The sequence below is a fragment of the Tachysurus fulvidraco genome, chromosome 10 (genome assembly GCF_022655615.1).
Source record: "Tachysurus fulvidraco isolate hzauxx_2018 chromosome 10, HZAU_PFXX_2.0, whole genome shotgun sequence".
Classification (NCBI taxonomy): Eukaryota; Metazoa; Chordata; class Actinopteri; order Siluriformes; family Bagridae; genus Tachysurus; species Tachysurus fulvidraco.
The window spans coordinates 16,388,793-16,403,090 of NC_062527.1; the positions used below are offsets into that span (position 1 = coordinate 16,388,793).

Below are 14,298 nucleotides of genomic sequence, written 5' to 3' on the forward strand. Positions count from 1 at the left end.
TGAAGATGACTAGATGTTACAGACTGCACCTACGCCCAGGTGTGTTACAATTGGGAGTATTATTAGTAAGCTTATAATGTAAACAAACATTATTTTTTTTACTCTAAGAATCCTGAGACATCTCCAGTTAGACTCTGTGATACTAAGGAGATCTGAAGTCCATGATCCTTACACCAATACAACATTTAACTGACTGTATATTACAATCACACCCCCAGTGTCACCCATATGAGGATGGGTTCCCCCTTGGGTCCGGTTCCTCTCAAGGTTTCTTCCTTTACCAATTTAAGGGAGTTTTTCCTTGCCACTGCTGCCTGAGTCACCTCAGACTTGCTCATAGGGGAATAAATACATACAGATTGTGAACTATATATATATATATCTAATAATAATCTAGAATTTTTATTCTGTCAATTCTTTTACTTTTATTATTTGTTATTTTCTTTATCATTAATTATGTTTACCTTCTGCTCTATGTTTATGTTCTGTAAAGCTGCTTTGAGACAATGTCTATTGTAAAAAGCGCTATACAAATAAACTTGAATTGAATTGAATTTACAAACAAAAATCCATTTGTGCAGCGAAACATGCTGAAATGCGACATGCTGCGGCTGAATAGTTATTGATTAACGTGTTTATAGGGCAGCGGTGGCTCAAGTGGTTACGGCTCGGGGTGGATGATCAGGGTTCAAGCCCCAGCGCTGCCAAATTGCTACTGTTGGGCCCTTGAGCGAGGCCCTTATGCATCACTGCTCCTGTGCTCTGACCCCAACCTCTAAAAGCTGAGACATGAGATGAAAGAATTTTACTGTGCTGTAATGTAGATGTGAAAAAAGAAAGTCTTCTACGGTCTTTTGTTTCAAACATGTTGCGACTGCATCTTTATCCCCATAGGAGTATGTAGGAATAGTTGGATTATGAGCTTACAATGTTTAATTTGAAACGAACATGTGTGACGAATAAGGAGGACTCGGGTATCGAGCTACATAACGATGATTCATGAAGCTGTGGTTCATCCTTAATCTCACATGCAGCATGTGCAGTATCACTTTAGCTAGACCGCTCCAAACAGTCCAAAGTTCTCATCTGTTGACCGGTTAAATAGGTGTGCGGTTGGCCGTAGGAGAACCCGTGCAGGGCAAAAAGCAAACAGCAAGAAGAAGGGTAAATAAATAAATAAAAACAGCAAACAAAAGAAGACGTTAGCTGGATGCGGATCTGAAGGAGAGGTGGCTCAGGCCGGCAGAGTCATGCAGATGAGTCAGGATACACTCATGTGTGTGAGGGAGGATCGCTCGAGCTGGAGCTCATCTACGCATGAAATTCACCTGATTCGACCCGAGACACGCCGTCCGAGCCAAATAAGAGTCAAAAATGATGCCTCGAAGCAAACGTGCAAATAACAATCCCAAGCATGTAAAACCAGTCTGGCTGTGATTGTGTGCGTGAGAACGCACTGCCTTGTCTGACCCCAAGCCATTAAGCTTCTGAGCGGCGTCTAGTGTGGCGTTAAATGTCACGCATGTACCGGCGAAAACACAAAACCTGACTCCCACTCGGATCCTGCGCACCAAAAAGGCCAGATAATCAAGCCCACATGAACACTTAAGATGAGTCCACCCTTCTGTTTCACCATCTGTTGCTGCTGCTGGCCGTGAGCCACCACACGAGTGTGACTGCTTTCCTTCAATCTAACAGCTCCTATCTGGTTATGATGAATTTACAGACTGCATGGCTTTTTACAGAGCTTCCCAACTTTCCTAACAACTATTCTATAAATAAATCAAATCCTTTTCATTTTGTTAGTGGAGGATAATCAAAACGCCGTCTATTAAAAATGGAGGAAACTGAAACAACCTTTGCGCACGTGTGAGCCACACAAATGATCCGGCATGCTAAAGGTTCTCCCTTAAAGAATCGTATGCCTCACCTAAAATAATCGCTCGGTCATTATGTTTCGCTAAGGACGATGATATCTGGTGAACGGCGTACGATTATACGGCGCTTAAATATCGAGAAAATTAAAGCACGTGCCGTTGAAACACTAAAACCGTGACACAGTTTAAACTCCACATCAGAGAACAGTATAACCTCAAATGTCACAGTAACACAGTTCGACACATCAGTAACTGTCTTTGTGTCTAAAAACACACAGCGTGTTCAGACCAGGACTGAGTCATATAACCAGACATCAGAGATATGGTGGTAAATCACGTCACTGCAGGTTTTCCTGAACTACTGACACGCTCTTCATTTTAGACTTTAACATAAATTAGGTTTTAATTTTAAAACCCAGTTTTTACCCTTTTGTTTAAAAAGCGTGTGGACAAATCGGTAGACCGAGTAGCCACAAACAAGCAGATTTCATGTCTACTAGGTATTTTTTAACAACAAAAATAGACACACAGACAGATAAATACATATACAGACAGACAGTTAGACATACAAGGACATATAAGCAGACAGAAAGAAAGACAGATTAATACATGTGAAAGCGATAAGCAAATCAGCTTACTACCATCTCAGAGATATAGCCAGAATTAGATGTTTTGTCTCAAGACAGGACTTAGAAAAACTTGTTCATGCTTTCATCACCAGCAGGGTGGATTATTGCAATGGACTCCTTACTGGGATCCCCAAAAAGACCATTAGACAGCTGCAGCTCATACAGAACGCTGCTGCCAGAATTCTGACCAGAACCAAAAAATCTGAGCACATCACTCCAGTCCTCAGGTCCTTACACTGGCTTCCAGTTACATTTAGAATAGATTTTAAAGTATTGTTACTGGTTTATAAATCACTTCATGGCTTAGGACCAAAATACATTACAGACATGCTAATTGAATATAAACCAAGCAGACTAAGATCATTAGGATCAGGTCAGTTAGAGATACCAAGGGTTCACTCAAAACAAAGTGCGTCAGCATTTATTTATTACGCCACCTATAGCTGGAATCAGCTTCCAGAAGAGATCAGATGTGCTTCAACAGTAGACACTTTTAAAACAAGATTAAAAACACATCTGTTTAACTCTGCATTTACTGAGTGAGCACTGTGCTGCTTCACACTGACTGTGCTGCTTCACACTGACTGTGCTGCTTCACACTGACTGTGCTGCTTCACACTGACTGTGCTGCTTCACACTGACTGTGCTGCTTCACACTGACTGTGCTGCTTCACACTGACTGCACTTTTTATCCAAATCACTTTTATTCCTGTTTTATTTTTTTTTAACATATTTTAAACAGTTTTTATTAAAATCACATTTAATTTCTTTAATTGTTATTTGTTTTTGTTATGATTTTATCGTGTTTCTTATTTTTCATATATATTTATTTTTCTCTTTTATAAACTGTTTTCTAATTTCTATGTAAATCACTTTGAATGACCCCTGTGTATGAAATGTGCTATACAAATAAACTTGCCTTGCCTACATATTCAGAGACAGACAGATATATACATAGACAGACAGACGTTCAGACAGATATACCAATAATAACAAGAATGACTTTCCCAAAACAAACATCTCTGTCTTACATATAGCCCATGCTTCAACTAAACACACTTCATGGTGATGTAACACATCTCAGTGTTGTAACAACAGCAACTCATTTTGAATCCCACCACCTGCTGCTACCAATCTCAGCGCACGCTTCAGCCGAGTCGTCATCTGGTGTTCAGTAGGACGGTTTGCATTAAGAGAATTAGTTAGCGTACGCTTTAGACTCGGGACGTACAAATGAAAGATTCTGACGAATGTGCTAGCTTGCTCGTTGATCCTTCTGCTTGTCCGTGCCACCAAACGAATAAAGCAGCGAAAACACGAGCAGAGGTTTATGTCATTAAGACCAAACGAAACGGCGTGTTGTTTATCAGGGTGACTTTACCGGCTCCACCCCCTACTTCCCCCAGTCATTAACAGTTCTCCACACCAATGACGCAAAAATAAAGGGACGACAGATGGCGGTATCGGTAACCTGTTTTTTTAAATATTAGTTGCGACTCGGACATGCCGCACGTGCGTATGTCAGGCCGCACCCTCTGCAGTATCTGGCTCACACACTAGGTGGAGCCTAACACACCTAAAGCCACGGGTGATAGCATCGCCGATCTGCAAAACAGGAGCTGATACATATAACCGTCAACTTCCTGGTTAAACGTAAAAAAACCGCCGACTACTATTTTGCAGACTTGTTTTTCGCGTTGTGAAGGTCAGCAACTAGGATAAATACTCAGTTACTGAAGAAGTAGAGAACTAGTTCACATTATGCTACTACAAGTAATACTGTATAACATTTCTCTGTTACTTTATTTCGTTTTATAAATGACTTGTCCATCCACGGACGCTAGCTTTCCGCTGACATGGTATATCGTGTGATTCCATACTGTACTTGAAGCTTAATTCTTCCGAGCTTCGGAAGGACCTTGAACTCCCAAGCTGCAGCTTTTTGACTCTGTGGCTAACCGGGGACTTCTGTAGCGTTATTTCTGACCCTGAACTGCCTCCTGATGAGATTTCTCTCTCTCTCTTTCTCTCTTTTGCATGTTCGTTTTGCAAAAAGGTGAACGTCTGCAGCTTTGGACTTTTCAGTGTAAACCCTGATATAATCACTGGAACTATAAATAACGTGTCTGTAGTAGGGAGTGTCGTTATCTCCTTCATCTCTTGAATCAATCCTGTGCAGTCATTAGCGAACCGGTCAGTGTTTTTTCCTAGTCGCTTCCTTGTTGGCACGGCGACAAAATTCCTGATGTACAACTCCCCGCTCTGGGGTGGCGTCTCACACAGGCGCTCTGGCGTTTATTTTCAGCCTGACATGGCTTTGTGAGCGAAAGGGTGTGTCTCGAATGGCCTGCAGACTCGAAGCAGTACAGACACTGCAGTGTGAATATTATTTAATTAATATGCACTGTAAACAGTGAACTTAGTGTTTTTTCTAACAGTACACAAAGGTCAGAGTGTGTGTGTGTGTGTGTGTGTGTGTGTGTGTGTGTGTGTGTGTTCTTGAAAATCACTTTTGACTGAGAGAAATCCAGGTGCTTATTATCAGACATCATGTCGGTTGCCGTTCTATCTTCTTAAAAGCTCTGCTGTCAATTATTACTGAGATTTGCAGGTAATGGCAAACTTTCGAACAAGAAAATCCTAGCAGGCAGAGAGAACAACTAGAACCCTGGGGTGTGACTTTTGGACAGGAGAACTTGACGCTACAGGTTGTCTTGGTGCCACGTTATTCAAGAGATTATTTGTAAGCCATCATAAATTTTGGCACCCTGTAACAGTAGTGGGGGTTACGACAGTTAATCCGGGATACACTGATTCATCCTCCGGTATAAATGTTCATCGTGAAGAGAAAAAATACTCTAACATATTATACATAATCCTGAAAGAATGTAAAGTGATAGAACAACAGAAAAAAAAAAGGTTTTCTGCTCTGGTATTCAAACAATTCTGAGATCCCGTTTGCAGTTTCGGGTTTAGTGACTCGTGTAATCACACCGAGTATCGCTGATCCAATCAGCCATCAGAATCATTTGAGAGAGAGAGACAGCTTCTCAAAAATATTCGTACTGAAGAAAAAAACTACTGAGTTTGTAGTCGTGCTCCGAGGCTGCCAGCAAGATTGTTAGCTTTAATACGGACAAAAACCGACAGTAATTAGAATGCGCACTGATTTAAATATCCACAGTTAAGCAAAGTGAGATTTTTTATTTTTTTTGGTGCAATCTTGCAATTAGTTTTTACCATTATTAAAAAAAAACATATGCGATGAGAAGTATGAAAAAAAAGTGCAGTGTCGAAGAGCAAAAATCTTTATCTATCGCACCGAAACCTTTATTACAGCCGTGTGAAAACGAGTGTGGGAGGCTGAAAGCCGATAAAAAAAAAAAGCTCACGTAGGTGAAGAAGTTGGTACAGTTTGCATCAGAACCCACTTTGTCTGATATTTGACCTCTTTATTTCCTGACTGCACATTCAGAGGAAACAAACTGCACTCTTTTGTTTTCTTCTCATTCACCACAGATACCAGTGTACGGGACTGGTTCGGGCTTGTTTATTGTTTGCAAGCTATCCCAGTCGGTGTAAACTGATTGAAACTTGGCTGAAATAAACAAACGTGGAGACGACGCAAGCGGCGTGTTTTTTGATTCCGACTGTCCAACCCTTTCCTTTCTGCAAAGTGCATTAGCTTAAGGTGAACAGTAACAGTAAACAGCCGAGGTGGCATCCAGCCAAGTACTGGCAAAGCTTCACATACGGCACATGTTGAAGGTTTAGTTATTTCGAAAACATCCGCGGACATTCGGTCTGTGCAAATCTACTTATTTTTGACTCTAGGTTATGATTCGGTTAAGGGTGGGGCAGGGGGGGTTGGATAGCTAACGTCAGCTTAGATGAGAAACTCTATGAGTCTATGAGTCAAAATAACGAATCGAAATCAAACGTGATTCGATTTGTTTTGCTGCTACAGCGTGTTAGGAAAAGTCTGGAAAGCTATAAAGAGACATTTCTCCAGGCTCTAGGTGTTACAACTTAACTTTCTCTCTTTGCTCTATTTAAAAGTATAAAACATTTAACGTTTAACTTTTTCCATCCACTTTCGTAATGAAAGCAGCACACTACACACACACACACACACACTAGATAAGACAGATCTGTTCTTACCTGGCATAGTTGGTGGTGAAGCTCTGTGTGGCAGTGAAGCTGTTGCTCGCTCTCTGCTGCATGGCGTTGTTTGTGTTTCTGAATCCTCGGCCCCACTCGTCGTCTGTAGCCTGTGGTGTGTATACGTTAAAAACAGGTTTCTGATCTTTCTGCTGGCTGCCGCTGGACACCGGGCTTCCGAAGTGGTAGCTCTGACCGCTTGATGTGCTGACGCCACAGATGGCGATGGAAACATTCCTCACTGGGTTCGAGAGGTCTGAGGTCACCTGACAGAAGCTTCTCCCGCTGGCGTTCTCCTGCTTGATGACACCCGGGGTGCACAGCTGGATCATGGGCTCCTTCTCCTGCTTGATCACCAGGGTCGGCCTGCCTGTGGATATGCTGGAAGGAGAAACGGCTGCACCGTTGATGTTACTGACAGTGGTGGTGGTGGGGCTCAACATGTCTACAGCCTTAGAGTCCTTGTCAGAAACTATGTCTCCGAGCAGAGAGTCGTCGACCAACGGAGGGAACTCGTCATCTCCCACGTAGAAATCTGTGGGTGACTCGGGCAAGCCGAACTCTTGCAGGAGGTCCATGGTGTTCTCACTGAAGAGCTTCGGTGTACCGGTGTCTGCATCTTTCCCGAAAGGATCCTGCTCTAGATCCATGTCCCTATTCCCCATTGGTGAGAAGTCCTCATTTTTTAGAGGGGAAAGAGTGGGATCCCCTCCTCCGATTAAGGAGTCCATAGTCGGCAAGGAGCTGTTGAGATCGGCAATGCTAGCCTCCAGACGGGAGAAATTATCCCCCATGCTGTAAAGCCCCAGGGAGGACTGCTGCTGATAGGACTGCAGAGACCTCAAGTCCTTCCCAACCATTTTTAGGTCTGGGTCCTCCACGTAGAGCTCCAGAGGGGACGGTAAAGTGATGGTGATGTCCTCCAGAGGGGGGGTGTTGCTCACACCATTGGGGAGATCTCCAGTAACTGGCTGCAACAGCGGGCTGACAGGAGGCACTACAGTGGTTGGGGCAAATGACATGGCGCTGCGTGCTCCGTTGTGCAAAACTCCCTCAGCTGGGCTCTCGCTGAAGTTCAGCGGTATCAGAGGCTCATCTCTCTTAGTGCCGTTCTTCACACTTCCTGGCTCCATGTTTCACTGCTGTGGTGGAACCCAAAACACACACAAAAAAAACAGCTTTAAAACCACAAACCAGAAAGATGGTGCTCTTTGACATCTGAACATATAATATTTTACATAATATAATTTTTTATAATTCTTCTGCTCAATTTTGCTCATACTCCTGAGCTGCTTTTAACTCCAAAATTATTGGCACCCTTCAAGAGTATGGGCAAAAAATTATGACACAAAAAAAGAAACAGACTGCTTAAATTGTTCCACGGAAACATGAACAGAAGCTACTTACCTCTGCTGTAACAAAAATAAAACTTTCATATAAACAAAAAAAGAACCAAAAATATTGGCACCCCAATAATATTTTTAGATTAATGCAAAATGAATTAAGATTTTCTTCAAATTAATTAAATATCCCAGAACACAACCACAACCCTAATTTCAAATGCTAGCAGTAAATAATACTGTCAATATTTAGCCCGATGAGAAAGCATGAGAAGGGGCAGATATTGCAAAAGATGATCTGTTCTGGACACCACAAAAAGGGACTCTGTGCTGTTCCTCTCTCCAGGGGAGGATTCAGCTAATATATAGCACAAAAACTACTGGCAACATGGAGGATGTCAATAATTTTTGAGCTGACTCTATGCTTTTGCATAACAAAAAAGCAATGTAGGTCACGAGTGCACAAAACTTGCATATGCATGACCCATAAACAACCAAATACACAATACCTTTTGTACCGTTGGAGTGGAAACGCTTTTTCGGGAACATTAATAATGACATCATGTGTTTACATGGAACAGGGTGTAATTAGGTGACACCAAATTTCTTTTAAGTTTGATTTGGAATATTGATACGAACAGGAAGTGTTTGGAGAACTTGGCCTGATTTACACAACTGCCAATAGCTTTTAAGACTTACCACACCCCCAATATTATATGACAGCAGCTTTGTGTACTAACTAAGCAGTAAACTGGCTGAATTCCTGTCAACTTGAATAAGTGTGATGCCACAGACGGCGTGACGCGGCATGTTTTTTGGAGTTGCGGTAAGAGCCACACAGTATGATCACTACGATGCATCTGACACAAGTCCTGGTGGCATATAAAGACGGACGCTTCAATCGGTCTGAAGTAGCGCTATGCTAGCAATGAGCAAGTAGAAATTGCTGTTTAGAAAACACTAAGTAATAAACTTCATCCACTCTCAACTAAAGGACAATAACGAGCCTGAATACACGCAACCAGAAGCATGTAAGACGAACAACAAACCATGTTTGCTGATAATGTGCTGCTGTTGGAAAGAAATGAGGGGGCGGGGCTTATGCAAAATGGAGACATTCAATTGGACGAACGTAAGACTAGTACTGGATGTGTCGTAAAAAAAATAATGAAGCGACAGAAGAGAAAGTAGAACATCTCCAAATCTAATTTTCCCCCTTGTATGACATTGTTTGCATGTAGTTTGCATGTTCGCCCCGTGCTTCCGGGGTTTCCTCCGGTTTCCTCTCCAGTCCGTAGACATGTATTGTAGTCTAATTGACATCTCTAAATTGTTCGTAGTGTGTGAATGAGTGTGTAAGACTGTGTGGTGTTCCCCACCTTGTATAACACTAACGCTCTGGTGCAAAAGTCTCTGAAACACAGATGATATTCACCTCACCTGTGTTTACCTGCAATAACACACCTGACTCAACCTGATCAATAACAAAGCTTTCATGGGAATAAAACGGCTGTCACTAAACCAGGCAGTGCACTGGACCCTAGACATGTCCTTTAACTCAAAACAAACCGCTATAGAAGTGCAGTAGACTATTGAGTAGATTATTTAGTAGACTATTTAGTAGACTAGCACTAGTTTACACACAGCCACAGGTTACTGTTATCAAAAACAAGCTCTCACTGTAACTAATACCATAAGAAAGAGGCCTGCTACTGGAGTCGCACATACACTCACACACATAAGAAAATGTCGCAGATGTAAACATTACAATTGTAATAATAATAAAAAAAATAATAATAATACAAATAATAATCCACGCTGGACTATATTTAAATTAGAAGGTCAAAATGACACCAAGACCAGCAATGTCACGGTGTCATGGGCAACGCAATGCAGTTTAGCTAGCTAAGCTAAGCTAACCCGGCTAAGCTATACTAAGCTAAGCTAACCTGGCTTAAAGAGCACCGATTTATTTCAAATGCGGATAAAACATTTTTCCGAGGTATATCACCTATTAAAACGAGTCTGAATCTGTCTAAACAATACGTACCGTTCGATGTTTAAGTTCCTGTTTTGTTTCGGTGCCTCATCTGACATGGTTTTGTTTAGTATTTTGTGTTTTGTTTGTTTTTTTTATTCCTTCCCCTCTGCTGCTAGCCGTTAGCAACACCGAGCACTTCTCCAACCAGTCCGTCAAAGTCGTTTCAACAATCTTACAAGTTTAAAAACAGCGCAGGAGAAAAAAATCCGTGCATCCAAAATTCCCATCCGGTTGAAATCACAAAGCGAGGAATGATCAGAGAAATAAAACTCCTCGAGTCCTGTGTCAACTTTAACCAGCTGCGAACAGGCGCTAACTTTGCTATAAAAACATTCAAAATGGAGATTTTTACAGTTAGAGCTGCGTGTTTACAACTTACACCGCGACCTAATGGTTATAACGCGTCATGACAACTGTACGCTTTTTATAATAATGACACGAGCTCTGTTACGCCAGGTCATATGGCACTGGTGATGGTGAACAAGCGTCTAAAACAAGCCAAAAAACGCACAACAAACCTGATCAACATGTCAAACACCAGAAAGGTTGCCAGATCTGTAGAATTACATTTTCACTTCTTCCAGCATGACAATGCTTCTGTGCACAAAGCTCATACCTGCTACAACACAAATAATACCTAAATATCAGAGGTGGGAGTAAGTCACACACGTGCAAGTCACAAGTAAATCCCAAGTCATGAATGTCAAATCAAAGTCAAGTCGAGACCTTTTTTAATATTTGTCAAGCAAGTCTCAAATTTGCAACTTAAGTCACACTCGAGTCAATTCATATGACTCGAGTCCCCCATCTCTGCTAACTATCTAATCTAAATAGATTAAACTAATACCTAACTACCTAATACGTAACTAACTTGTTTCGCAGACGTTCCACAACATGAAATATACTTAATAATAAGAGACGAATGAGTTTTATTTTTTAATAATATTTTTTTAAAAATGAATTCACTGTAATTGCTGTGGTTCAAGAGGTATTAAACTCTTCAGAACATGCAATTATAGGAAACTAATCAACTCCATATCGCTCCACCTCGTCAGTGATTATTTGCCTTGCCCCCAGATATTGTATTCATTGTTTATAACTAATATGATATTTTTAATGTGCTGGGAATCTGCTTGTATATGAACGGAAAACAAAAAACAAAACAAAACAAAAAACAAGAAACAAACAAGCAAACCAACAAAAACATGGTTCGTTCATCTATATCAGATAATAAACCAATGCCAGACCATGTCTGTCAGCAGTGTCATGAGAACAACATACACCCGGAACAACATACAGTAACGCAATAAAACCACAGTTATGTTGCATCATAGATGCACACTAGCTGTTATCTATTTGTCAAGTCAAGTCAAGAAGCTTTTATTACTCTAAACTTTATTGTAAAAACTATATAACAATATCATTTATAAGCATGTAATAAACATTATTCTAATGATCTCAATGCACTGGAGTAATATCATTGTAGTTTTAAATATTATTATCATGATTAAGTTTCAAGCTTATTGTCATGTGCATAAAGATTATTGTCAAGCTTATTGTCACGTGCTTAAGCATGTACAGTGAAATTCTTATGCTACATTAGTACATAGATGTAAACTAGTGTGTAAAGTCACCAAGTGGCATAATAAAGACATCTTTTATAACAAATAATGAATAAAGAAACGCAGAAGAAACAGAACAGAAGAAAAACCTTAGTCTGAATATATGTGAAAACTATGGTCCTGGCAACACTTCCACTAGGTATTTGCCTGGACATGTGGCAAATGAACGATCATCCCTATCCTATAATTAGTGTGTCTGCAAAAAATGAAAAAAAGAATAAATATGATATGATAGGAACATCATTAAAGGGAAAAATGTGATAGTCCAAGTCCAAGTAAAAAAAACATCGTTATTTTTTATGTCGAATTAATAAAATAAAATATTAAAAATGTTTTACTAACACCTCTAACTACATTAGACTATTCTACAGCACTGTAGGTACATTAGCGTATGCTTAATTTCTGGGTGAGATAAAAATGAAAGAGTGAAGCATCTCTGCAGCCATAAAGATCACACTTCTCACCAGGCAATGCATCAGTTTGGGCAAAAAAAAAACTACAACAAAAAACTAAAATTAGATTAAAGATTAAGATAAAAAAAGATTAGTTAAAGAACAAAGAAGGTATGAAAATTTAGTTACACTTCTATAAAGATTAATAAAAATAAAAAAGGCAAATAAAAGGTCAATTTGTTAAATTGCGCGTTGTGTTTTTGATATATTTATTGGTTTTATCTTTATTTTTATTCTACATTTGATCTGTGAACAGCACAATATTCCTATTATTCTATCATTCCAAAGATTTTATTAAACATTTTTATGCACATCGATTGCATTCTATATTATATTATGTTTATATATTGTACAATTTGATTTATATATAATTGTATATAATTTCATTAATATAATAAAGTAGTAGTAATAGTAATATTTTATGTCACTGAATCAGCTATTCATTAAGGTATTTTTTATTTTTTTATTTTTATTTATTTCTTGGCATATTTATTTCTTGACATATTTCTTCACTCAAGCTACCTTCAATTCTCTTTCAACAATACTGATGGTTGCAAAAGCCAAGACAAGCCTCTGCCTGAACCAATAGCAGTGGTGTGAAGCTAAAAGAAGCATTCTCAGGTGTGTTATCATTGGCATCTCAAACACACAATCTGGATAGATTCCCAGATAAAACGGCTAAATCGTGCAGGCTTGTAATCTCGGGAACAATACACGCAAGAGCGAAAGAAAGAAGACACACAACATTGAACCTCACTGAATTCTGAAACAAGATCTCTGTCATTATTGTTATTATTATTATTATTATTATTATTATTATTATTATTATTATTATTATTATTATTATTATTATTATTATTATTATTATTATTATTTCAGATTTCCTTTGAGGAAATGATTAGAACTAAATACCACAATGTTATTTACATTAAATTACATTTTAGTACAAAAGTTTGCACACCAAAAAGAGGACAAATTTATTAATACCAACAACACATTTATTTAACTTATTTAATTATCACAAGGAAAAATGTTTAATTAGTTTATGTTAAGATATTAAAGTTCATTCGTCTTTTTTTTTCCGCTCACGCCCATGGTAGAATCTGTAAGAATTACCTAACCTTGAACACCTTGGACACATAGTAAAAAAACCCCCGCAATCTAACCATTTCAAATTGAACAAATATTCTCTAGCAATATTTACGTTTTTATAACTGCAAATCCGACCTCTTTCAAATTTGCACGCTCCTCACCGCCGTCTGTTTTAACAGCGCTAAACCCTACTGGCTAGCTAGCTATCTTTGAGATGAATTTGATTTTCTGTTTCAGTTTCAAGTGGATCACATTTAATCTGGTTATGTCACCATGGTAACATAGAGAACACTCCTAATCTTCTCCAGGGCAGGTTAGATTCAGGAATTTCTTTTATAATATAATAAAGCTTTTACAGAGGACACAGTCTCACATTTACCTAAACAGTCGATTTGAACAAAACGTCGATGATATTTCAAGTACAATATATTTCCTGATTATTTATATATTAGAGATGTAGACTTTTCACAGAGGGAACTGCATTTTTGTATATTATTTGTCGGTTTGTACGGCATCATATTTCCCAATCCACTCACCACTGCTACTGTATACTTCGAAAGAAAAGAACAAATACACAATGATGACTGTTTTCAAATTACAATACATCCTAAAGTGTATTACTTGATGTGTATTTGTCAACAATTCCAAGTTTTTTCTTCTTACATGTTAGTTCCTCTTATCACACAGCTAGAAATTCCCATTTCTAAGTAATCTGTCTCTTTTACTCATTCTCAGAGAGGAGAGGTCAAACCTGTGAGGATCCTGAGGCATCTAGTTGGACTCCGCTTCATGATGATTTCAGACATTCAAAGAGGAGATGCCAACTACTGTATGTGGTGTTTGTATGTTGGTATTAAACGTTTTGTACTATACTTTTTATGTTCTGTGAAGCTGCTTTGAGACAATGTCCATTGTTAAAAGTGCTATACAAATAAAATTTAATTAAATTCTTGAAAGAGACAGTAGAAAGACTAAAGAAAATACTGCTTGTCATGGTATTATGAAACTGCAAGACTTACCCATAGTGACACTGGAGGCTCCTTCCATAAATGTTAAATAGTGACGTAACATATGGCTAAGTACG

General features: G+C 39.2%; 1 protein-coding gene across 2 annotated transcripts in view; it reads right to left on the minus strand.

Annotated features, from left to right (window-relative positions):
* The window catches only part of nr3c1 (nuclear receptor subfamily 3, group C, member 1 (glucocorticoid receptor)), a 40,499-nt gene extending 29,953 nt beyond the window's left edge, over nt 1–10,546 (minus strand). Inside the window, exons 1-2 of one of the 2 annotated variants that reach the window (XM_027165152.2) lie at nt 10,058–10,546; nt 6,668–7,809 (exon numbers count right to left, since the gene is read on the minus strand). In XM_027165152.2, coding sequence (XP_027020953.2) covers nt 6,668–7,800 — 1,133 coding nt within the window. In that variant the 5' untranslated portion in view covers nt 7,801–7,809; nt 10,058–10,546. The remainder of the gene's footprint in view (nt 1–6,667; nt 7,810–10,057) is intronic. The other variant, XM_027165153.2, reaches the window with a different exon arrangement.
* Between the last annotated feature and the right edge of the window lie 3,752 nt (nt 10,547–14,298).